Source organism: Martes martes, assembly GCF_963455335.1.
Source record: "Martes martes genome assembly, chromosome: 6".
Taxonomy (NCBI): domain Eukaryota; kingdom Metazoa; phylum Chordata; class Mammalia; order Carnivora; family Mustelidae; genus Martes; species Martes martes.
Window position 1 is genome coordinate 81,312,817 of NC_137893.1, and position 24,735 is coordinate 81,337,551.

Genomic DNA, 24,735 nt, shown 5'->3' on the forward strand with positions numbered 1-24,735 from the left:
CTCTGGTCCTGCAGTAGGCTTTTTGAACCTATAGAAATCTCTCTCTGCCTGGAACATCTTAGAAAGATTTCCCTCGACTGTCTTCCCATGCCGCCAATCCTTGGCAGCTGAAAGTCTGGACTGCCTCTGGTTCATTTCTCTCAGATCTCCTGTACTGCTCCTCTCCATCTTCAAAACATGGCTGTCATGCACTTGAGGAGGTTCCACACACACCAGGTAGAGTCTCTTTTAGTTCTTCTGTGCCATCTCTGTTTTTGATATACATGCCCAGCACTAGGCAAAGGCCCATGGAACACAGTCTGTAAGTGTGTATAAAACTGCTCTGTGGCTGAGGTCCTTTAGAATATAATCTGCCAAACCAGCTTACATGTGTGCATTAATATAAAGTTTTTGCTCTTTTTTCTTGCCTCTCTCTTTGTGGATTCCTTCTCTTGTCACTCTGCCAGGGATGAAAGAAACTGAATCTTTCCTGTCTTACAAAGGGAATTTTCTGGAATTTATACATTGAGATTTCTTTTCTTCCTTAGCTTTCTGATGATTTCAGAAAAAAACTATGATTTTATGTATTTTTGTTGTTGGAGTGAGGGTGATAGTCTTTTGTGACTAATTATATCCTAAACAGAAGCCGCTATAAATTTTTGATAAGTCAATTAATCTTCTTGAGCCTCAGTTTTTTCATATATAAAATGACCCATACAATGCTTGTAAGGTTTAAGTATATTGTAGCTATATTACACATTTTCATTTCTTTTGTTTTTCTCCTTTGGGGGGGGGTACTTGAAATGGTGTATAGTGTGTTCATAGAATCAAACTCATTGTGCACTATTTCTTTCCTCCCTTTATTTTCTTCTCCCTTCTTTAATTGTGCTCTTCTCTGAGCAATGATAAGATCATTGATCTTATCAATGAAAATCCAAGTTGAATGGCCTGACTTTGCACTTACTGTTTCAGAAAATCTTACTCAACCTGAAATACACTAGTTTTATTCAGAGCTAGAGCTAGGGCTTAACATTTAAAAAGTCACATAAATTGAATACATCCCTCAAATATCAAATAGATTAATGTTTTAATGACATCATCTCTTAGCACATGAAATTATCTATATATTAGTAAACAATTTTTATTGGATAGTTATCCTCATTTTTTTTTAAAACAGGAAATCTGAATCATAGAGATACTAAGCTGACTTGTTTAGGGAAGAAACACATTCATAGTAGAGACCATCCTTCAGTGTAATTTTACTGTCCTGAGTCTCACACCAGTCCTCTAAACCACATTGCTAATTTACACTGATTTGGGATTCCTGGAGCCTACTTCCATGTCACATTCCCTATTTTTTGAAAAAGAGGTATGAGGTAGATGTACTAAACTCACTTCATTTTTGAATTAAATATTAATAAAGGTGCACAAGAGAGAAGAAAACTGTATATAAATAACACTGAGCCATAGAAATAGCCAAGATATATTTGGCTAATAGACATAAATCTACACTGATACAGCTTAAAATTTCTCTCTTTCTCTCCAATACATTCCTCCCAGGCACATCTACACCAGTAAACCTCCTCAGTAACCCAAAGCTGGTAAATGCCCAAAGGTTATCCTTCTGCTTTCTAAGCAAAAAGAATCGTTTTTTTTTTTTTTTTTTAATGGAAATTCTGATTAAACCCTAGCTAAACTGACCCAAGTGCTCTGGTTTACACAGTGTCCTAAAGGATTAATACTGATGTCATTTATATGCTCACAAGCTGTGTTTACAGCAATAAAGAAAGCTAGGCTTACGTAATATTAATAGCCTTGCTAATTACACTACTACAGAAGGTTTGTGGATGATATAAATTTCTGTATTATTACTCGGGTGCTCTGGCAGCGGCATTTGTCCAGGGGAATGTATCACAGGGCTCATTTGTTTTCCCTTCTTTGCACTAATTCATGAGGCGATGAAAACAAGAGACTGACTGAAAGAAAGAAGGAGAGGAGTCCACCGGGGCTTGGTCTTACACCATGAATAGACTGGGTAAGGATCATTATCATTTTGTGTTTTTATTTTAGGATTCAAAAGCCATTTCACCTTGCCAATACACATAAAAAAGGATGCTCACTTCACTGGCAATTAAGGAAATGAAATTTAAAACAATGAGGTTTTTTTCACCTTTTAGATTGACAAAAATATTACTGATAATATCCAATGTTGATAAGTAAGTGGGAAAATATACTCTCAAGTACTCTTAGTAGGCTTTGAACTGGTAATACTTTCTGGACAGGGGAGATTTAGTGATATTATATCAATATTTAAAATGTCCTTGACTCAGCATTTAAGTTTTTAGAAATCTAAACTACAAAACACTCTCACATTCATTTAAATTATATTTAAAGGGATAGTTCTTATAAAATGGATGGAATAATTCAAAACTGGAAATAATCTGCATGACTACTAATTGAGAGTTTAACAATAATATTGTAGCAATTAAAAACTATAAGGTGAATGCGCATGTACTGAAATGGAAAATTTTCCAGAATATATTACTAAGTGAAAAAAGCAACTTTCAAAACAATATATATAGTTCCTAGCATATTATAACTATAACATATTATAACTACATATTTGAATGCATATACATAGAAAAAATCCCATGAAAATGAATAATAAAATTTTAACAAAGATTCCTTTGAAGAAGAGAAGGATTTATTTGGGTGGTGGGAAGTACTATCTCTTAAAAAATATTTATGTCTGTTTTTGCAATATTTATATTTATCCAAACATGTGATGTTTATAGTCACATATTATTTGGGTAATTTAAAAAATATAAACATAAATTTTTAAAATGGATATAACACTGTCACCTCAAATATGGTCTCAGTCTCTTGGCTTTTCATGGTTTCCTCCTAGTATTTAGGCGTTTTTATAAAGTAAACATCTGCCCTGGAAACAGTCCAACAAAGGTCTTTGATTGGAAGGTATATTATTAAGGAGGTCTTTCAATGTATTGTAACTCAACCAAATTGAATTGATTTTAGTGGGAAGCTCTATATTAAGGGTTAAATGGAATTCTTTGAGATTAGCAGTAATGCTGTATACAGAGGACAGTATCTTCCAAAGTTATTTTTTTAAAGATTTACTTCCTTATTTTAGAGAGCAGGGGAGGGGCAGAGGAAGAGGGAGAGAGAGACTCTCCAGCAGACTCCCTGCTGAGTGTGGAGCCCAACACACGGCTAGATCTCAAGACCCTGAGATCATGACCTGAGCTGCAACCAAGAGTCAGACACTCAACCGACTGAGCCATGCAGTGTCCCCAAAGTTATTTTTTATGAAACCAGTACCTAAAATATGAAGTTTTTGTTTTGTTTTGTTTTACATTTGGATCAATGTTTTCACTGTGAAATACAAAGCAACTTAGCTTGCACTTTAGAAGACACGCTGCTCCGAGAACAAAAATTAGAATATTCCATCATTGGCCCTCTTTTCTCAAGTAGAAAGGCTAATTAGAAAGCAGGAATAACAACATTCTAGTATCTTGATTTTGAGCTTCTTGAACCTTATTAAAAGACCTTATTTTGGTTCAATGAATAAAGTTGGGAAGTATGCATTGATTTCAATGAGTATGGAAAAAAAAATCACCAATTCCTTCCCCCAACTATTTTTTAAAATCCTGAATTCAATATAAATAAAAAATAAAGGATTTACATAATTATCCCAAACCTGATTGACTAATGCACTTCAGCTTAGAACAAATAGTTTTAAAAGAGGGCATATTGATGAAGTTGTGGCAGGTGTTAGAGCACAGATCAGGAGTGGTCACAGCAGTTCAGGTAAGGGGGTAAGGGTGACAGGTGGCTTTGCTTAGGCATACTAGAGCAAATGCAGATAGAGAAAGGATATCTGAAAGGGGCTCACCTAGCGTCTGGTACACAGTGGGCTCAATGGTAACATTTAACTGAAGACAACTTTGAATCAGTCAGTATATCCCACAACCAAATGTAACTTTTTTTTTTTTAAAGATTTTATATATTTATTTAACCAAATGTAACTTTAACACCAAAGATGATGGGAGTTTTCTAAGATAGTTTGTTAGGTGTGTTTCAACTTTAACAATGAGAGCTGCATAGATACACAGGGATACCTGTGGGTTGAGATACACTTGCTAGGCAGAGATACCTTTTTTCTGGTTTTCAGGAGAAACCATGAATAGATTAGATCAGGAATTTTGGTACAAGATTGGTAGGATGCAATAATGGTTTCTTCAAAGGAATCATAATCACAGCTGTGTTTAGTTAGATATTTATCTGTGCTACTTTCTGAAAACAAATTGGGACTATTGGAAATTAAACATATTGTGAGACCAGTTGTCAAAGGCAACATTAATTCACTGCTCCAAAACACCACTCACTACTCCAAAATCCTCCTTCCTGCTGCTCCACAGCTGCTAATGGTCCCAGCGAGTGGTTGGCAGTCTTTTTCCTCTGTCAGGTACTGAGATAAAGCTAATGAGCTTCGATATTCTTTACTGTGTTATTGCTTTTCACTTTAGAACATTAAATTATTGTGGTTTCTAATATTTTACAGGGGTTGTTGAAACTTGGGAAGAACTTAAGTTCATATACCAGCAAATGCCGGAAGGGTAAATGGCTTCTTAAAGGGGTAAAGCCAAAAACGTAAGGGACTGTTTGCTACTACACAAAGGGGTCATAAGCCAGGCAAAGTGACGGAGACCTGTGATCAATATATAGCTGCTTTATAAGAGGACAGGAGACCTTTGGGAATCTTGGAAGTCACTAACAATCATGAAATTAGCCAAGTGCCCTAGCTCACAGAAGCTTAGCAGCCAAGAAGTCACCACAGCTAAGTCTAAATAAAGGATGATATCTGTGCTGTTTTCTCCTGGAACGATAGTGCGCGCGCGTGTGTGTGTGTGTGTGTGTGTTGGGGGGGGTGGGATACAGGAACTGGAGGAACAACTGTTTTTATTTTAGTGTAAAGTCAGGATCCTAGAACAAAGGGTGTGTGCACAGGCCATGGGGAGGCCACAAAACAGCAAAGTATTAATTGTAACTGCTTGTAATGAATTCTGCTGTGAACAACTGCGAAACCAAGGACTGGCAGCTGATGGAGAGAAGAGTTGTGAAAATAGATGACAAAGGAGAAGTAAATTCTTTAACAGTGAAGATGTGTGGAGGGGGGGAAAGCGAGGCCTTCAAATCTGGCCTCTTGAAATTACAGGGACTCTTCACTAGTTACGCTCCTTCTTTCCCCTGTGAGCTTAGAGGAGCAGGTGAAGGGAGATCATCTTTACTCGGTTAGGCATCCTTCACACCTGGTCATACAGTGCCTAACAGACGAAGGACTTCAAAAAAGCACCCGTTGAATAAATGAATAAAATAATAGATGGATGAATACATGAAGGAAGAAATGTGTGACCGAGGAAGGTAAGAGAAATTAAATCTAGGTAAGAGATAGTTGAGCAAGATGTAATCAGTTCAGAGCCTTCTAGAAGGTTCTGTATAAGGAAACATGGGCAGAACTAAAACTATAAAACTCAGTAGGCTGGGGAGCAGTTGCATCCTTGGCTTGTGTATATAGGGCTGATTCCTTTCGTTAAGAGACACTCTGAATATAGGAACACACTTTAGTAGTGAGGTATCCAAATTACTCAACATATCTGATGCCGAAACAACAGAAACTAGGAGTTGAGATCTATTAAGTTCCCATATAGTAAATAACTTACAATTTTTAACAGTGCAGAGACTTCCACATTTATGCCACTTACATAAGATCTGCCCACACATTTCTCTGTTAAAAAGAAGTTACCAAGTTCCTTAACTTTATTTTTAGAAGTTGAGCTCTTTGTTTGCTTCTGAATGATCTAACTTAGTTTCTTTTAGTCTGACAAAAGTTTAAAATCAATAGCTTGCTTAAAGCGTGCTGTAATGGCCCTGAGTTTAACACAGCACAGTTGGAAATTTCGACCTCAGCGAATGACATCCACTAAGCCAAAAAGTTGAAATGTATTTGCAGGTACAGAACCAGATGCTTTGAATTGGGTGAGACCCCAGTAGTCCATTGAGCTTGTCTGTGGCATGCTCTTCCTGCTGAAAGATGGGTGAGTGAGAGCTCCATGATCTTGACAGCATGGCCGTCCCCTCTTCTCAGCTAGAAGATGACACACTGGTGGCCATTTCACTGGCTATGTAGCCCCCAAAGCTTTGTGCTCTCTCAGAGCATTTTATGGCTCTTTTTCATCTTGGATTATTTTTATTTTTTCCTCTCCCCACCCTGATTTTATTTTTCAACATTAAAATAGAACAAACGTTCTTGCTGTGTCAAAAAATGGGAGCAAGATTCCTTTTAATGAGCTCATCCAAGGACAATTCTTGTCTGTGCAGTCGTTCATTTGTAAGACTGATCTCTGCCTATAGATTTTGTACTATGGCTTCTAGTGAAATGCCCCGAAAAGGGACATGCTGCTCACTGTTTATTCCAAATAACTAATGGAGATTTGGGATTTGGATTATAAAACAGTAACCCTACCCTCCCATTGGGAATACATCCGAAGAATTCCTGCTGTGGTAATAATAGGTCTTCTAAAGCATCTATGGCCATTGCCCAAGAACTGATTCCTTGCCGGGAATTATCTTGGACAGAAATGCCATCTCTTCTTGGCTTTGGTCAAACCACACTTCTTTGTCCTCAATTCTCCAGCTGGCATATGCCTTGGTCAGCGGGCCAAAGACGAATGAGATTTTCCCAGCTGCTTTGGATCTGCTTTGCTTTCCATATGCGTATTCATCTGGGTGCGGTTCACAGAAGCACTGTGTGTGTGTTGTGGAAGAAATAAAACACTCAGGAAAAGAGGTAATCAAACTTAGTTTGCAACATACTGACCTTCATTGGTGTCCTTTTGATTCCAAACCTTTTCTTGAACAAAGAGTAGTAACTTGGATTAGTAATTTGCAGGCATGGCTTAAACTGAATCTAGATCTTCTCTGTAGTATCTAAAGTTGTAGTGATAGTTGCATCTCAGTAAAGTGAATGAGAATGTTTTCTTCCCATTTCCTCCCATTTTTGTGTCAGTTATGATTATAGGAGGAGGAGGAAGCTGGATGAAGAGAGAAAATGGGAAAAGAGCAAGGAAACATACACACAAACAAGAGGAAAACAAAGGATGGGAAACAATTTTGCTTTGAGGTTTTATGGTCGAAATCAAAGCTGTAGAGCAAAGAACTCATTCATTTCTGGGGACAAGCACTGATCTAGGGAATTGTTCTTTCAAGTCTTCCTTTGGCAATGCTCCCTTCCCCTTTATGATCTCTCATAGTTTGGGTGCACTTATGCCTGAAAGTAGAAGGGTGGCTCTGGCTCCCTCTGGACAGATTCTGGGTGCTCACTGCTCCCCTTGGCTTGGCTTTCTCAGGCAAAAGACACCCACTCCACACCCTGGGCGAGGAGAACTTGGGCTAGTGCATTTCAGAATGAGTTGTGCACCAGTGTAATAATTCCATCAGTGAGTTCCCTCACTCACATTGGCCACCACAGTGGGTAAGGAAACACCTAAAATGTCTCTTCTTTGTATTCTTCCATGCATCATACCAGCAACAAGTTAAGGAGAACACAACTGCTGGAAAATGGCTAGTGAATTTCAGGGTCCTCATGTTCGAATTTATTCAAATTAAGGGTTATCTGTGTAAAATCCAACTTGCTAGGGAGGAGAATCAATATTTATTAAGTTCAATCTAATGCCAATGATGACAGACCATATGCACCCAGTGGTCCTATATGCCTGACCCTGTGCTGCAAGTTTTCCATACATCACTTCATTTAGTCCACAGGAAATCCATAAGGCCGTTACTATTACTACCCTGACATATGAAATGAAGGAAAACAACACAGAAAAGTTATGGAAATTTACCAGGATGACTTAAGTTTGGGTTGAACTGAGAAACAGAAAAAGTCTAGACCCTAATTGTTTAAAATTACACTTTAATTTAGTGGACTTAAGTAGTAATTCCTAAATATGGTTCTTAAAGATAGATATTTTCTTAGACATGGCTAATTAGATAGTTAAAGTAAAAGAAAGTAATATTCATGCTACTTCATAGAAAGAAGTGTCAAAGAATAAAACAAAAATGGTCAAAAATAGAAATTCTGATCACATTCTTTTTTATTTCCAAGTCATTTCCTTCATGTTTTTCCTCATATAGGTCACTGAAGGGGCCCAGTCACTCCAACTTGTAGTCAGAACCCACCATTTGCAAATACCACATTTAAATTTGGTGAGTTAAATGATCTTTTTTCTGGTCCTCAAAAATCTCAGAAATGGAAACCAATGAAACCAGATACTAAAAAAAAAATGCATAGACAGGGAATTCTGGTCTAAAGTAACCACAATGTAGCTCTAATCCTGTGAAGGGAAAAAAAATGTTTGCTTCATTTTTTTCCCTTGCAAATCTCATGTAGCAGACAGCGAGAGTTGTCTGCAAGATGGCTAACTGCTGAGTCTTTGATTTAATGAAAACTTAGGGAAAGCAATTCAACTCACTGCAGGGACTGCTTTGTTCTTCCATTATGATTCTTTTTTAATGAGAAAGATGATTGTAAGGATAAACTCTATTCCTCTGAATTTTTACACTAATTACATACAAAGCACTATTTTGGCAGAAGGGGACTTATCTCCTTCAGGCAATACAGTTATCATCTTGTAACTACCCTTCAATCTCCCACATGAACACTGGAGCTTCGTGCCAGGAATGAGTGTTGCTCTATGCCAGCTCTCAGCATGGATAGGTGAATGCTTAAAGATTTCCAGAATTAACAGTCAACGTGGACTCCAGACAAGACAGAAAAACAATCCCTCCTTCCAAGCTTGTATGCTATTTGGAATGAAAGAATCAAAAGGGCATCCCTTAAATGAGTATTTGGCATGGGGAATGAGGGAGAGTGTGATGTATAGTGTGTGCGTGCCTGTGTGAATGTTTATATGAGGATTCATTAAGCGAAGATAGTGTTGCATATTCATGTCATTTTCCTTTAATCTAAAAGTCATTTAGGTGATTGAAAGTTCTGTGTAAGGTATCACTCTACTTGAGATTCATCCACTTTTAGCGCAAAGAAGACATGCTCTGTCGGATCCTCTTAACTTTGATTAACACTGTGGAAGACTTGATTTGGCAGATTCACCCTGTTAAGTACCGCATATATACGGAGTGTGTGTGTTTTTGCATTGTTTAATGGATTATAACCTCGATAAGTAAGAGTTCAAGGTCCTTGGAATAGGCATTTTTTTGAAACTATACTCACTCTTGTAGTCTAAGAGCATGTCATGTGAAGTGGGAAGATTTAATGGAGACCTAATATCCATAAGTGACTGAGGGAATGGCGACTATAGTTTCCCTGTTGGAAAACTCTGGGCCCAATGAGACATTATTTTATCATGCTAACCATGAAGGGCTAGTAGACAGTCCAAGTTTTTTTCATTCTTTTTTTTTGCCTTTGGTCAGGTGTATAAAATATAGTTTACATGTGATAAAATACATCTCTTCTAGTGCAGAGCTTGAAGGGTTTTAACAAAGGTATATATACAGTCCGGTAACCTCTACAACAATCAAGCTCTATAGAACATTTCCAATACCCCGAAATTTCCCTTGTGCCCCTTTGCAGTCAATCTCTCCCATTCCCAGGCTCTGGCAACCACATACTATTTCCTCACCTCAGTTTTTGCCTTTTCCAGAACATCACATTATTACCCAGTATATAATTACACAGTACAGAAATTTTCATGTCCAACCTCTTGAACTTAGCATAATGCTTTTGAGATTAATCCATATCGTTGCATGTATCTTACTCCTTTTTATGGCTGAGTGGTACTCCATTGTATGAATTCACCACAATTTGTTTATCCTTTCACAAGTTGGTGAGCTTTGGGGTGGTTTGGTGTTCTTGGCAATTATGAATAAAGCTGCAACAGACATTTGTATATAGTTCTCTGTGTGGACATCATGTTCTCATTTCTCTTAGAAGAGTGTGATTGATGGGTCATATGGTAAGTGTATGTTTATCTTTATAAGAAATTGCCAAGATATTTTTCAAAGTGGTGGTAACGGGGCGCCTGGGTGGCTGAGTGGGGTAAAGCCTCTGCCTTCGGCTCAGGTCATGATCTCAGGGTCCTGGGATCGAGTCCCACATTGGGCTCTCTGCTCAGCGGGGAGCCTGCTTCCCCCCTCTCTCTGCCTATTTATGATCTCTCTCTCTATGTCAAATAAATAAATAAAATCTTTTAAAAAACAAACAAACAAAAACCAAAGTGGCGGTATCATGTTGCATTCCCAGCAGAATGATCTCGTAGAATGGTCTACGAGAGTTTCAGTTGTTCCATATGCTGGCAGACAGTTTTGCTAGAACTGGACTCTAGTTTTCTCTTATGATTCTCTTTGATCATTTCCCAGTATGGTTTATGTATAGTCCCCTCTTCGTCACCACTCCCCTCCATCTTTTCTTCTCCCTTCCCCAACAACACAAGCATAATTCCCATGGAGTGTCTACCAAGGATTCATCTGAATACCTCAATTCCCAAAGTACAACCTTTACTATGGGGGCCAGAACTCTCCAATGATAATTTTAAGTAAAAATAAAGGCAACCTGACAAGGAATAGGAATGGAGGTTTGCCAGGTGATTTCCCACATGGGAAAGTTTTCAAGAGGCTCCGAAGAATATTACCTCAGCAGACTTAGGTAAGTGACAGTAATATTTCCCTCACAACTCTCAAGGTTGTTATAATTCAGTATTTACACTTGCCAAGTGCTTTCTTACACTGACAACCCACTAACAGTCCTCCTCAGTGACTTAGTCAAGGTTATCCAGAGAACTGGAAACTGAGCTATGTGTGAGCATAACTTGGGCTTTTGCTTTGAGAAAATCCTGAATCCTGCTTTAACTCTTTCCACTGCTCTGGCCTGTGTTTTTGACTCCCTATGGCACATTCCAACAAAGGCAAGGGGTAAAGATTCACAGAGGATTTAAAAAAGGATGGATTTATTAAGTTTTACTTAAGAGAAGAAAATAAGATCAACTCAATTAAGAAAATAGAAAAGGACTATTTTAAATCACAATGATCAGTGGACTCTTTAAAAGTACATATCCAGATGATATAATAACTGGGATTTTAAAAAAGGATTGACTCTCATAAGAGGGTTATTTCAGTGGAATCTAAAAACAGTATATAATTTACAGAACTAGGGAGAAAAGATGCTCAGGTGACTCTAGGATCTGACGGATACTTAAGTTTCTAAGATGTTGTTGTAACTCTCTGAGAGGTCTATGTTATTTTGCATGAAGCCCTACATTTCTTCTAATTACATAGATTTTTTTAGTCTTGAAACATTGGTAATTATGATTTTAGCCTATGTAACTCTACGTAAGAAGTGCAGTGTTTCTTCAGAGAACAAATATGAAGACTGTCTGGTGTGGGAAGAGGTAGCAATTGCTTACTAATTAATATTTTCCCAGCTACCACCAAAAGGAGAAATGCTTTCTGGGGCACAAATTCCGAGAAGAGCATTCACTGAAAATGCTGAGGGCTATGGGTCTGGACCATTGGGCCATGAGTCACATCTAGCTGTTGTGTGTAGACAAAGCTGTCATTTTTATGTACTTCTCTCATCAGTCCTGCCCTACTTGAATGCCCTGAGTAGGAAAAAGGAGATGGTGCATAGGGCAGGCAGGGAGAAAGAGAGTGCTTAAGATAACTGAATGGAGTTCATTTTTTCAGCTCCCCCCCCCGCCTTAGAACTGAAATTTGAAATAAGATTTCTGTCTTCTTTCAAAGTGAGGATATTTTTCATGAAGAGTATATCATGCATTTACTTTTCAGTATCCTCTCTTTAGAAAAAAATCAAAGGATTCCACGTGGTGATGTGTTTATGAGCGCTCTGTTAGTACTCTTAGAGACCTGTTTCATTTCACACTAACACAAAGAAATGTATAAATGATTCAATAAATTCTTTAACGTCCATGTTTCAAGAATTTGCTGAAAAGCAAAATACATGCACTACCCATTAAATTGCTTTTAGCTGGAAGTGTGATCTTTTATTCAAAATTGGAAGACTTTATAAAAATATCTTTCAATGAAAAAGCAAAACATATAGAACGAGTCACCAGGAATATATCTAATGATGATCAGTGGTGACAGCATTTTATTTTCTTTCCAGGGCCTGTCTATGAAATGAAGTAGACACTTCTCTATTTGTGCTTTTATTATTGATACCCATTTTTTTTTAAATCATCATGCCTGGAGGAGGAAAATAAAAATTCAAAGTGCTTTTTCCCCCCTCAGCATCCTGCCTTTGCCCCACAATCCTCTCTTACCCCATCACAGAGTAAAGAGTGAATGGAAAAATAAAGAGGAATTAAGGAGGCAAGAAGTGAGAAAAACTGCAGATGAAGAAAAGTAGAAGGAAATTATTGACTATTTAAAAACTATGGTTTATCTACACTCAGAAGTTAAAAATTGCCAGAAGAAGAACCGTGGTTATCTATTCAAGAAATGCTGAAAGTAGTTCTGGGAAGCATCAGGATTCTTATAATAATTGATAAGAGAAGTTTATGGGCCAAAGGTGGGATGACATATTTTTTCTTGATATCCTATCTTCACCTTTGTTTTTAAAAGCCTGTCACATTTCTTGCTTCTACAACATAAATGCAAGAACTGGTTGGGCTTTAGTTAGACCCCAGCCTGTTCTTTCCTCTTGTTGATAGTCTTTGTTTTTTGTGTTCTGTGCTTCCTGGTTTCAGCTAGCATTACATTGAATTTTAAGGAAAAAAAAAAAAAGTAGATATGAGGAAGAGTCTTCTTTTGAGAATTTCCTAGGCAAATCCATAAAATTTTTATAAGCTTCCCTATACTTTTGTAATTACAGTCCTGTGAGACAACAGAAAATATACATATTGGTCTCTGTCCCCAGTTTCTGGCACAGAGCTCCTAAAACTCTTGTAATTTCCTAAGTAATAAGAATACTCAGGAGCATTTTTTGTTCTGATGTTTGGTCTTTGACCCTGGTTCCTGACACAGTGTTCCTAAATCCCTTGGAATTTCCAAGGTGATGGCACTGTCTTCTGTTTGAATGAGGTGACTCCTGGTGGGCTCCAGGATAGAGAGTGGTTACCACAGAGTACAAGCCATGATTAGAAGTGTGGCATTTTCAGCCCCAGCTGTCCACTCCCCAAAAAGGGGCAAGGGGCTGGACATGGCGTTAATGGTCAATTATGCCTACATCATGAGGCCTCCATGAAAATCTCCAGAGGAGAGGCTTCAGAGAGCTTCAGGGTTGATGAGCATATGAAGGTGCAGAGAGAGCGGCATGCCCAGAGAGGCACGAAAGCTCCATGCCCCTTCCCACATACTTTGCCCTGCTCATCTCTTTCCTCTGCATGTCCACCTGTATTACTTATCATATCCTTTCAGAATAAACTGATAAACAGTAAGTAAACTCTTTTCTTGAGTCCTGGGAACCACTCTAGCAAGTTCATCAAACTCAAGGAGGAAGCTGAAGGAATGTCTGATTTGGAGTCCCTCAGTCAGAAGCACAGGTTCCAACCCAGACTTGCGACTGGCCTCTGAAGGGAGGGGGCAGTCATGTGAGATTCAGTTCTTAATCTGCGAGATCTTAACACTAGTTATCTCCAGGTGGACAGGGTCAGAACTGAGATCAACTGTAGGACACTCAGCTGGTGTCACAGAATTGCTTGGTAGGAAAAACACCACACATCTGGTGACAATAGCATGAGTAAGGGAAAGATACACAGGAAGAGAGCTGAGCTTTCCTTTGTAACTCCTGAAGCCCTACTAGGTACGTACAGCATGAGTCTGAATTTCAGGCCTTACTTACTTCAATAAGAACGTTTTAATTGCCTAAACAACTTCTCAAAAGTGGTTACTATTAACCTACTGAAGTTATAGCTAAATTCTCAAACTTGCTACAGTGTCAACAGAGCTACTTGTCTGAAGCACACTTTTTCTGTAAAGTTGTATTACTGAAGCTCTTCGTTATGAACGGCAAAATCGTTTTGAATTTTAGAACTATCTGGAACAGGGGCGCCTGGGTGGCTCAGTCAGTTAAGTGACCGTCTTTGGCTCATGTCATGATCCCAGGGTCCTGGGATTGAGGCCCACATGGGGCTCCTCTCACAGCAGGGTGTCTGCTTTTCCCTCTGCTCCTCCCCTGCTCATGCCCTCTCTCATCGCTCTCAAATAAATAAATACAATCTAAAAAAAAAAAAAAAGCATGTCATAGAACTATCTGGGATAAAAACCTGTCACCAGTCAAGGAAAGGGTTAGACTTAAAACTTGTCCAACAAGATAGATATTTTTTTTTTTTAAAGATTTTATTTATTTATTTGACAGACAGAAATCACAAGTAGGCAGAGAGGCAGGCAGAGAGAGAAGGGAGGAAGCAGGCTCCCTGCTGAGCAGAGAGCCCGATGCGGGGCTCGATCCCAGGACGCTGGGATCATGACCTGAGCCGAAGGCAGCGGCTTTAACCCACTGAGCCACCCAGGCACCCCAAGATAGATATTTTTTAAAGGAGGATGTTAGTCAGATTTTTTGTAGGAACCAATTAATAATAAGGGACAAGTTCAGAACTCCAGCTTGAACTGGAGTTATATTGGAATTTCTACTAGAACCTGTTGCTTCAGGTCTTTGATCACTGGTTCAGAGCAAATCTGGTAAAGTGAACTCAGTTTAACTTTAAGTCAAATCTCCATGAGGCGTTTGCCATCGTATCACTCTGAGCACTCTTGAAAGCCTTCTTGCATTTATCACATTGTATTTGCATGTGATAATCATAACTTTTTAGAAGTTGTATGGTTACAATGATAAAAAATATTTGTTTAAACATATCCTGAGACTAACTTCTTGCAGTTATGTGGCTAAGGGGACATCAAATTAAAGGATGCCTTGGCAGGTAAACGGTGTCTGTGCTGGGATAATGGGAAAGACAGTAATTTTGTTCAGTCCTGGTCTCCAGGCCTCTGGGAAGAGTGGTCAGGAAGTGCCAGCAAAGAAGAAATTGTGGCTGCGAGAGCACGTCCCTTGCACGCACCAGACTTTTCATCCTTTCATCCTCTCTGCTCTGTTTTTCATTCCCTCTCATATCGTGGGGTGCACAGGGAAAGAAATTATGTCTCTAGAACATAGTATTGAATCTGTCTATAAAAAATTAATGTAATTAGTATGTTGATTTCCTGATTTTAGCTTAATGCCAGCCTATTAAAACTTCTAAAGATGAGGGACGCCTGGATGGCTCAGTGGGTTAAAGCCTCTGCCTTCAGCTCAGGTCATAATCCCAGGGTCCTGGGATCGAGCCCCGTATCGGGCTCTCTGCTCAGCAGGGAGCCTGCTTCCTCCTCTCTCTCTGCCTGCCTCTCTGCCTACTTGTGATCTCTGCCTGTCATCGAATAAATAAATAAAATCGTAAAAATAAAAAAAAAAAAACTTCTAAAGATGAAGATTAAAACAAACCTTCTGAGTAAACACCCACATAAAGACATGTCAGTGAACTGAGTGGTAATCTGAGGCAATGGCAGAAACCTCCAGTTAGGTCATTTTAGAAACTGATTCTCTCCATCACTGGATGGGATAAACAGAATTTCCTCAGGTGCCCTTCAGTCTTTTTCCAAAGAGGCTCCAAATTCCTTGTCCCAGTTTTTGGCCTCTTGCCAGGAGTGCCTCTCCCTGGTCCACTCTCCCCACTCAATCCGGAATCACATTGTCTTGATTTCATTGCTGTGCCTCACTAGACCTCGCCCCAGGGCTGGTTTCTTATTCAGGATTTTAAAATTCAAGCAAAACCCCTTCTTTCTGTTCAAAAGTATCTTCTTTTCCTCCTCCTGCCTCCCCTAGATCCCACATGGGGTTACAGGGAATCCCAGGAGGCCTGTGACCTTGGCCTGGGATGAGCTCTACCGCAACTAGTTCTACAACCTAGAGCAGGTTCCTGACACAGTGAAACACTGGTTTCCTAACTTATAAAATTTTGGATGACAATACTTATTTTCTTTGACTGAAGGAATAATAGAGATAACTTACATACATTGTGTCTAGCACATTATAGAGTTTTGACAAAAGGTGTCGTTATAAAGTGTAGGTCTTTTGCTATATGTAGTTCTCTAAGCTTTTCTGACTATGAGATTTTATGTTTCTTAGAGTGACAGTTTTATATTTTTCCTCATGAAGTTTTTGTTAAATCTCTGGATTCCTGGAAAGTAAGATGGACAAGAACCTCCAAGACTAGTTACAATTCACCACCTCTTACCTAGACGATTTCATTATAAAAATCTTGAGAAGATAAATTCACCATGTTCCTGTGAATTTCATGGGTTTTCTTTTTTGCATTAGTAGTGTGCATACTGTTAGCTTCCAGATCACACTGAGGAAATATAGCTGAGACTCAACACCTAGAACTTTTGTAGCCTGAGGTTTTAGTTGAAATTTTATTCTTAAATTAATTATGTCTATTGTAGTTTTTTAAAAAAGCACCGATAATACAATTTTTTGAGAAGTAAATGAAATTAGCTTTCCAATACTTAAAAAAATTCCAAAGTTAAACTGGAATTCAGTCCCAGCTGAATAAAATCTAGTACTGGCCACACTGTTATGATTAAGCAATATTATTCTGGATGGCCATTTATATAAAGCATAAAAATGAAATACTTGATACGGTTCTTATAAAAGTTTCAAAAAATTATGATTATTAGGTTTGATGAATAAAGCTATTCATGTATCCTTATTTATTATAAGGTATATCATTGTCTTTGAACGTATTAATGATTATTTCTCAATGCATATTTCACAGTGAATAGCTTCTAGGGGGTGAATTATTGGCTATTTCTGGGCCAGAGGAAAGAGGATTTACACCAGATTCAGTGTTACAGTCATAAGGTTCTGAATTACATTCTCTAGAGATACCCCCCAAATATTTCAACTTCAGGTACCAATTAAAAAGTTGGTTTTGTTTGTTTGTTTTTTAAGATTTTATTTATTTGACAGACAGAGATCACAAGTAGGCAGAGAGGCAGGCAGAGGGAGAGGGGGAAGCAGGCTCCCTACTGACCAGAAAGCCTGATGCAGGGCTCGATCCCAGGACCCTGGGATTATGACCTGAGCCGAAGGCAGAGGCTTTAACTCACTGAGCCACCCAGGTGCCCCTAAAAAGTTTTTCTTGCTTTGATTGTTGGAGGACTTGTTTTATTGTTTTAGCTATTTTAAATTTCAGACAGAATATCTCCTCTGACCATTTGTGGTCGTTTTCTTTCCTTTCTTTTCCCCTTTATTATTAAGAGTGGTTCGTATTTACTATTTTTATGTTTCTTGTGACACCTTCCCAAGGAACATACATTTGTCTGTTTTTCCCTTGGATTTCTCTGGACGGGCGTGAGTGAGGACAGCTGCATCAGGCCATTCCAGCTTCCAGGCAAGCACTCTATTTAGATTCACTGAGGGGTATAAGGAACGTTAACAGAAATTCAGATAGTGAGCAATTGTACATTTTGCCTATACATGCATTTCCCACTTCCCGCTGAATTCACACAATTTCTGCTTCTTTGTGATTTATTCATTCATTCTGTTTGCTTTATTACTGTAAAATAGAAAAGTGAGATTTGAGGTTCTGAATTGGCTTATGATGCTGTAAGTGAAAAAAGTTAATTTAGTCACGGCTCATCATTCTTCTAGATGTTTGTAAAAAAGAAACTGAGCTATATTCCAAGCTACATATGGGTTTTTGCATGCTTACCTTGTCTGACAGCTAGTGTGGTGGTATAGACCAAGAAGAGAAGGATGTAATTGAGGAAACTCTGGAAGACTGGTGTATTGGCATGGAAATCTTCTGACAGGTACTTGCTGGTCAAGCCAATTCCACAAATAAGAAGGGATAACACCTGGCCCAGAGCCACAGAGATTAACATCTCCCTGAAAAGTAAAGAGAAACAGCAAACATCAGCAGGAAGTCCATTAAAACAGTAACAGTTAAAATTTACTAAGCACTTGTGCCATTCACTAGGCTAAGTGTAATAAATAGTATTTCTTGTTGCCCATCACAATGATCCTACAAAAGAGGTACAATTTTTAGTGAGGTTTTACAGAGGGGAAAAAAAAAACAAACCAACCAAGTTTAGAGGGGTTGAGGAATTTGCTCACTGTCACGTAACTAGGAAAAGCTGGGATTTAAGACAGAATCTCTCCAAGTGATCCTGGCTTCTAGCCAAGGTATTCTGGAGCCTGTGGGGGGAAATTAACATCATCCCTGATGTCCACCATTGCATTCACTAAATGTTCAGAAACCCGAGAGAACATTTGCACACTGACCAAGAGGCATCACATTGTAACCTTATCCTCACGTTCTCATACCAATAAAGAGAGACTCTTGTTTATAGACTGAAATCTTGGATCCAGGAACCCCTGAAAATCCAAAAGGACCATCTCCTTCCCATTTCCAGCTTTTCGATCTTCTTTTGCTCTAGCAAGCACTAATAAGCACTAGTCTCTTTTTTCCTTTCCACAAGTTACAATTGATTGCATATTAAAACTGTTATTCATGAAGGAAATTTAGTTACTGAGGTGGTATAATAAAACATTTCACATTCTGTAAATATTTTCTGTGGCCTTTTCATAGGCATTGTAGACCACTGTAGTAGAGACTAAAAGCAAGAGTCAAGGGGTTCACTTTGCATAGAAATAAAGTGCCCATATGGGTTTTATCATCATATTAAACCTGCACGATCTGACTCAGGAAGAGCTCCTAGAAATACAAAGCAGGCTTCTGCCTTCCCCAAAAGTCCCATCTGACTTTCCTGGTTTATTTATAGAAACATTAATGTAAAATAAGCAAGGAGTAGTATTTCTAAATAAAAAAGCACTGGTCAGAAAATTTGCAATGTTACATATTTCCTCCCCCACAGCAGATGTGAACCTATCTTTCTGAAAGGGGCAAAGAATTCTGGGTAGATACCTCAGAGGTGTCTTCCAAAGAAAGAAAGAATGGAAGGAAAGAAGGAAGGAAGGAAGGAAGGAAGGAAGGAAGAAAGGAAGGAAGGAAAGAAAAGAAAAGAAAGAAAGATAGATTTAAAGGCACCCATCACATTTTCATCATTCCATTCGTTTCCATGAGAAGGAAAATTTTGGCAAGGCAAGAGTGCCCATAGAAGGTTTTATTTCCTGAGGTTAACCTGTAACATGCTGGTAGAGGCTTCCCATTGGTTTTCCTGTTCCCAAGCACCGGCCCTGACCTAACCTCCTCTGCAATTTAATCTTTTTTAAGGAATCAAAGACATATTTTTAAACAGATATGTCTAAAATATCAGTCTGTTGCTTAAAATCCTATAATGGTACCTTTCAAAGTGCAGTGATCTACAAGGCCTGTGATACATCCTCTACAAAGATGGCTGCCAACATTTCCTCCTATCTCTCCGCATTCATGCTGGTCCCCTCAAAGGGGAGTGGGATCTATTTCTCCTTTTCTAACGAGCTTATCTTGTGACTTACTTTGACCAAGAGAATGTAGGGGAAAGGATGTCATGTGACTTCTGGGCTAATCCATAAGAAGCTCTGCTGTTTCAAGTTTTTGCTCTCTTCAGATACAGCTTCCATGTAAAGAACCTAGGCTACTAGATCTTGAGAGACCACGTGAAGAGAAAAAGAGAAAGCCAGCCAATGCCACCCCAGCTGAAGCACCAGCCCTCTGAGTGAGGATCCTGGATCCTCCTGCCCCAGGGCAGCAGTACCAGCCTGTGCCACATGGAGCAGAGATGAGCCATCGCCAGAGATGGCTACCCAATTGGAGAATTGCAAGAAACAATCAATGGCTGTTGTTTTAGGGCATGAAATTCACAGTGGTTAGTTATGGAGCAAGAGGTAACTGAAATCAAGGCCCCAAATGCCCCCCTCCACTCTTACTACCTCTGGAGCTTTACCTCCTGATTTCCCCATGAAGCCAGAGCTCCAGTCCTATAGAGCTACCTACACATCAACAATGAGTTGTGGTCTTCTTCGCTGGCATTATTGTGTTATCTTTGTTTCTAGAATGTTCATCTTGCCTTTATCAGTCTGACTCCTGTTCATCTTTTAGGTTTGGCTTATATGTTACCCCCTTTAAGAAGTCTTACCTGTCCTGCCTTCCCTGGAATGTTTCTCCTTTACTTCTACATCATTGTACCATAATTACTGATTTTACCCCTTTTTTCCCTCTGCCAGACTGTGAAGTCTGTATGATGTTCTTCACCATATCTGTAGCTGGGCAATACTATTCAGAAGAAGTAGAAAATGAAGGGATTCAAAGACAGTGCAGAGATAGGCCTTAGGCAACCCTGAACAGTTTTACTGAACTGAAAGGTGATAAAAAAGAAAGGCAAAGGTAAAGAGAAGTGCCAGAAATATTCCAGAATTATTTCAAAGGTTTTTAAGCCAGCCTAACACAAGTATGATATCCACTAACAAAAATCACGATAAGGAGTTGGTTTTAGTGCAAAGATAAGAAATATTTTTGGTATATTGAATTTGAGCCACCAGATGAACTTCCAGATGATCCAGCAATATTAGCAACAAGAGATAACAGTTAGATAGGGAGGTCAGCCATAAATATGCAGAAGTTATACACCTAAGAATGATGTCTAAAGTATTAGAAATGGATGATATCACCAAGGAAGGGAGAAGGAAAGAGAGAGTAAGAGGGGCTAGGAAAAATCCTTGAGGAATCTGCAGATTGGGGTTAGGGGAGAAAGAAGAGGCACATCATTGGAGTCAGAAGTGGTTAGAAGTCTAAGGGGATAACCAGGATATTCTTGCTATCAGAGAAACCAAGGAAGCAGAGACTTTCATGGAGGAGGAAGTTGTAATATTGAAAGTTGCTTAGAGGGTAGAGAGAATGAGGACTGATGGAAGTTAATTTGTAGTCACTCCTAGCCTTTGAAGGACCAGTTTTGGCAGAGTGGAGAGTACCAGGGCAATACTGGTATCATGGAAACCAAGGGAAGAGAGAATTTACAGAGGGAATAGTTAGCTGTGACTAAGTAGTCAGGAAGTGGTAAGATATAAAAGTGCTGACTTTGAAGAATTTTGAAGAATTCAAAGAATTCTTTGAAGGAGTTTGAGCTAGTCACCACAAAACACAATAATTATGATAATTAATGTATAAAATGATTTAAAAATTTAATTTTGCATGGATTCATGATTATCTTCTCACTGGGTCACTCTTGATTACTTGCATAATAACTTACATCCTTAAGTGCAAGAGAAATGAGGAGAGTTACAACTAATTGGCTGCTCCCAGTGCTGAGTACATCCACTGGAGACTACTGGGAAAAGAAGGTTAAAAACTGCCATGATGTGGTAATTCCTACAGCTGCTTGAATTACAACGTTGGCATTCAAAACCATGGCAATATCCTGTGCCTTTCCTGAACAAAATCAAGCCACCAAAAATGACTGGTTACTTATGTAATCGAATAAAATTTTAGTCCTTCTGACATATATGTACCACTATACTATAAAACAGCCATCTACATGTTGGGCATTATATATGCAAAGATGAATAAGACACAGTCTTTGTCATTGAGGAGATACTAACCAAGATTTTAGGGCTGAGTTCCCAAATAACTTATTAAAAAGTGAGGCCAGTTAAGGAGAAATAACAATAATAATTCATATTCAGTAAATTCTCACCCAAGTCCTGGGCTTAGCTTTATCTGTACTTTCTTCTTTAATCCTCATAATAACTGAATGAGGCAGGTAGTACTTTTGTATTTATTTCTCATAGAAATGTGCTGACAATGGGCACATTCTGAAAGCTTATGGTGCAATGAATCCACTTAATCCAGATATTAATTTACTCCTTAAGAGTTTTTAAAATACAGTATTGATTATGTCAGCATTTGAATTAATGATCTTTTAAAATCAAAGGGACTAGAGCAGTAGTCTCTTAATATAGAATGATAACTGGAAGACCAAAATATTTAGAAACCTGTTTTATAAATATTTTATATTTATCTATCTACTGCATATATCATTCTACATTCACAGTATACATTTTTACTAATTTGTACTTTATAAATGCATAAATAAATATGTAGATATTTAGATGTTTTATGGATACACACATATATACTATAAATCAAATTAATAAAATTATCTCAAAAAGCATTTTTTATGATCTAATAAATATCAGTTATTATACTAGACACAGAATAATATGATGAATAAACATCTTAAGGAACTCAGTTTCAAGTAGGAATGGGGCTGGATACATAACTGCATATCCTAGTGAAAATGCAGGGTCCTTTGTTCAAAAAGCAGGGACATATGTAATTATAGGCACACACAAAGATCTCTCCTTCTCAACTTGTATTTTTTTTTCTTGTCACTTTTTCACCCCTTTCACCCATTTCTCCCAACCCCCAAACCTCACAGCTCTGACAATGACCAAGCTGTTCCATTTATCTATGTGCTTTTTTTTAATAAGAAAAAAAGTTTCACATATAAGAGAGATTATGTAGTATTTGTCTAACTTATTTCACTTAGCATAATGCCCTTAAGATCCATCTCTGTGTCACAAATCACCACATATACACCACAATTTCTGTATCCACTCACCAATTGATGGACTATGGTTGTTTCCGTATCTTGGCCATTGCAAATAACACTGCAAAGAACATGAACATGTCCAACAAACATGAACAATCTTCTCTAGTTAGTGTTTTTATTTTCTTCAGATAAATACCCAAAAGGGGAACTGCTGGGTCATATGGTAGTTCCATTTTTAATTTTTTTTAAACCTCCATACTGTTTTCCACAGTAGCTGTACCAATTTACATTCCAACCAACGGTACACAGGGTTTCTTCTTTTCCACATCCTTCCCAACATTTATTTCTTGTCTTTTTTTTTTTTAATAATAAGCATTCTAACAGGTGTGAGGTGATACCTCATTGTGGTTTTGAATTGCATTTCCCTGATAATTAATGATACTGAACATCTTTTCACATACTTGTTACATCTATATGTCTTTGGAGAAATGTCTATTTTGATCCTCTGTCTTTTTAAAATTGGATTGTTTGTACTTCTGCCATTGAGGTCTTTTATTTGTTTTGTTATTGTTGTTGTTTTGCCATTGAGTTTTATGAGTTCTTTATATATTTTGGATATTAGCCCCTTATCAAATACACAATTTGCAAACATTTTCTCCCATTCAGTAGATTATTTTTCATTTTGTTGATAGTTTTCTTTGCTGTGCAGAAGCTTTTTAGTATGATGTAGTCTCACTTCTTTTTGCTTTTGCTGCTTCTGCTTTTGGTGTCAGATTGAAAAAAATCATCACCAAGACCCACATCAGGGAGCTAATTGCTTATGTTTTCTTCTAGGAGTTTTATGGTTTCAGGTTTTATTTTCAAGTTTTTAATGGATTTTGAGTTAATTTTTGTATAAGATAGCGGTCAAATTTTATTCTTTTGCATGTGGCTATCCAATTTCCCCAATCTCTTCCCATTTATTGAAGAGACTAACCTTTTCCCATTGTATATTCTTGGTTCCTTTGTTGTAAGTTAATTGACCATATATATGTTTGTTTATTCTGATCCATTGATCTATGTATTTGTCTTTATGCCAACATTATACCGTGTTAATTGCTATAGTTTTGTAATAAAGTTTGAAAACAGGAAGTGTGATATGCCTCTAGCTTTGTTCTTTCTCAAGATTGCTTTGGCTATTGGTTTTTGTTCTTATTTTTATTTTTTTGTGGCTCTATACAAATTTTCAAATTTGTCTAACTTATTTCAAATTTTCAAATTACAAAGAAATGTTCTATTTCTTTGAAAAATGTCATTGTAATCTTGTAGAGAATGCACCAAATCTGTAGATTGCCTTGGATAGTATGAACATTTTAATAATACTGAATCTTCCAATCCAGAGCACAAAATATCTTTCCATTTATTTGTGTCTCCTTCAATTTCATTCAGGTCTTACAGTTTTTAATACAGGTCTTTTACCTCCTTGGTTAAGTTTATTCCTAGGCATTTTATTGTTTTTGATGCAATTGTAAATGAGATTATTTTCTTCATTCTCTTACTGATGGTTTGTTATTAATATAAAGAAATGCAACAGATTTTTGGGTATTGATTCTGTAGCCTGCAATTTTACTGAATTCATTTATTGTTTTTAATACTTTTTGTATTTTTTATATACTTCTTTATATACTACTTTTTAGTGTTTTCTATATATAATATCATGTCATCTGCAAATAGTGACAGTCTACTTCTTCTTCTCTAATTCAGATTCATTTGATTTCTTTTCTTGTGTAATTACTTTGGCTAGGACTTCCAATACCGTGTTGAATGAAAGTGGTGAGAGTAGGCATTCTTGTCTTGTTCTTCATCTTAGAAAAAATGCTTTTAGCTTTTCACCACTGAGTATGATGTTAGTTGTGGGCTTGTCACATATAGCTTTTATTATGTTGAGGATACCCACTTTGTTGAGAGCTTTTATTATAAAGGGATGCTGAATTCTGTCAAATGCTTTTTCTGTATCTACTAAGATGATCATATGATTTTTCTCCTTCATTTTGTTAATGCGGTGTATCAAACTGACTGATTTGCTGATGTTGAGCCGTCCCTGAATCCCTGAAATAAATCCCACTTGATCATGGTGTATCAACTTTTTAATGTATTGTTAAATCTGGTTTGCTAACATTTTGTTCAGGATTTCTG

General features: G+C 37.8%; 1 protein-coding gene across 1 annotated transcript in view; it reads right to left on the reverse strand.

The window, feature by feature from the left end:
• Window positions 1-24,735, reverse strand: part of SLC35F1 (solute carrier family 35 member F1) — a 385,380-nt gene that overhangs the window by 120,916 nt on the left and 239,729 nt on the right. The window contains exon 2 of the mRNA XM_080806664.1: window positions 17,781-17,956. Within this exon, the coding sequence (XP_080662790.1) occupies window positions 17,781-17,956 (176 nt within the window). The remainder of the gene's footprint in view (window positions 1-17,780; window positions 17,957-24,735) is intronic.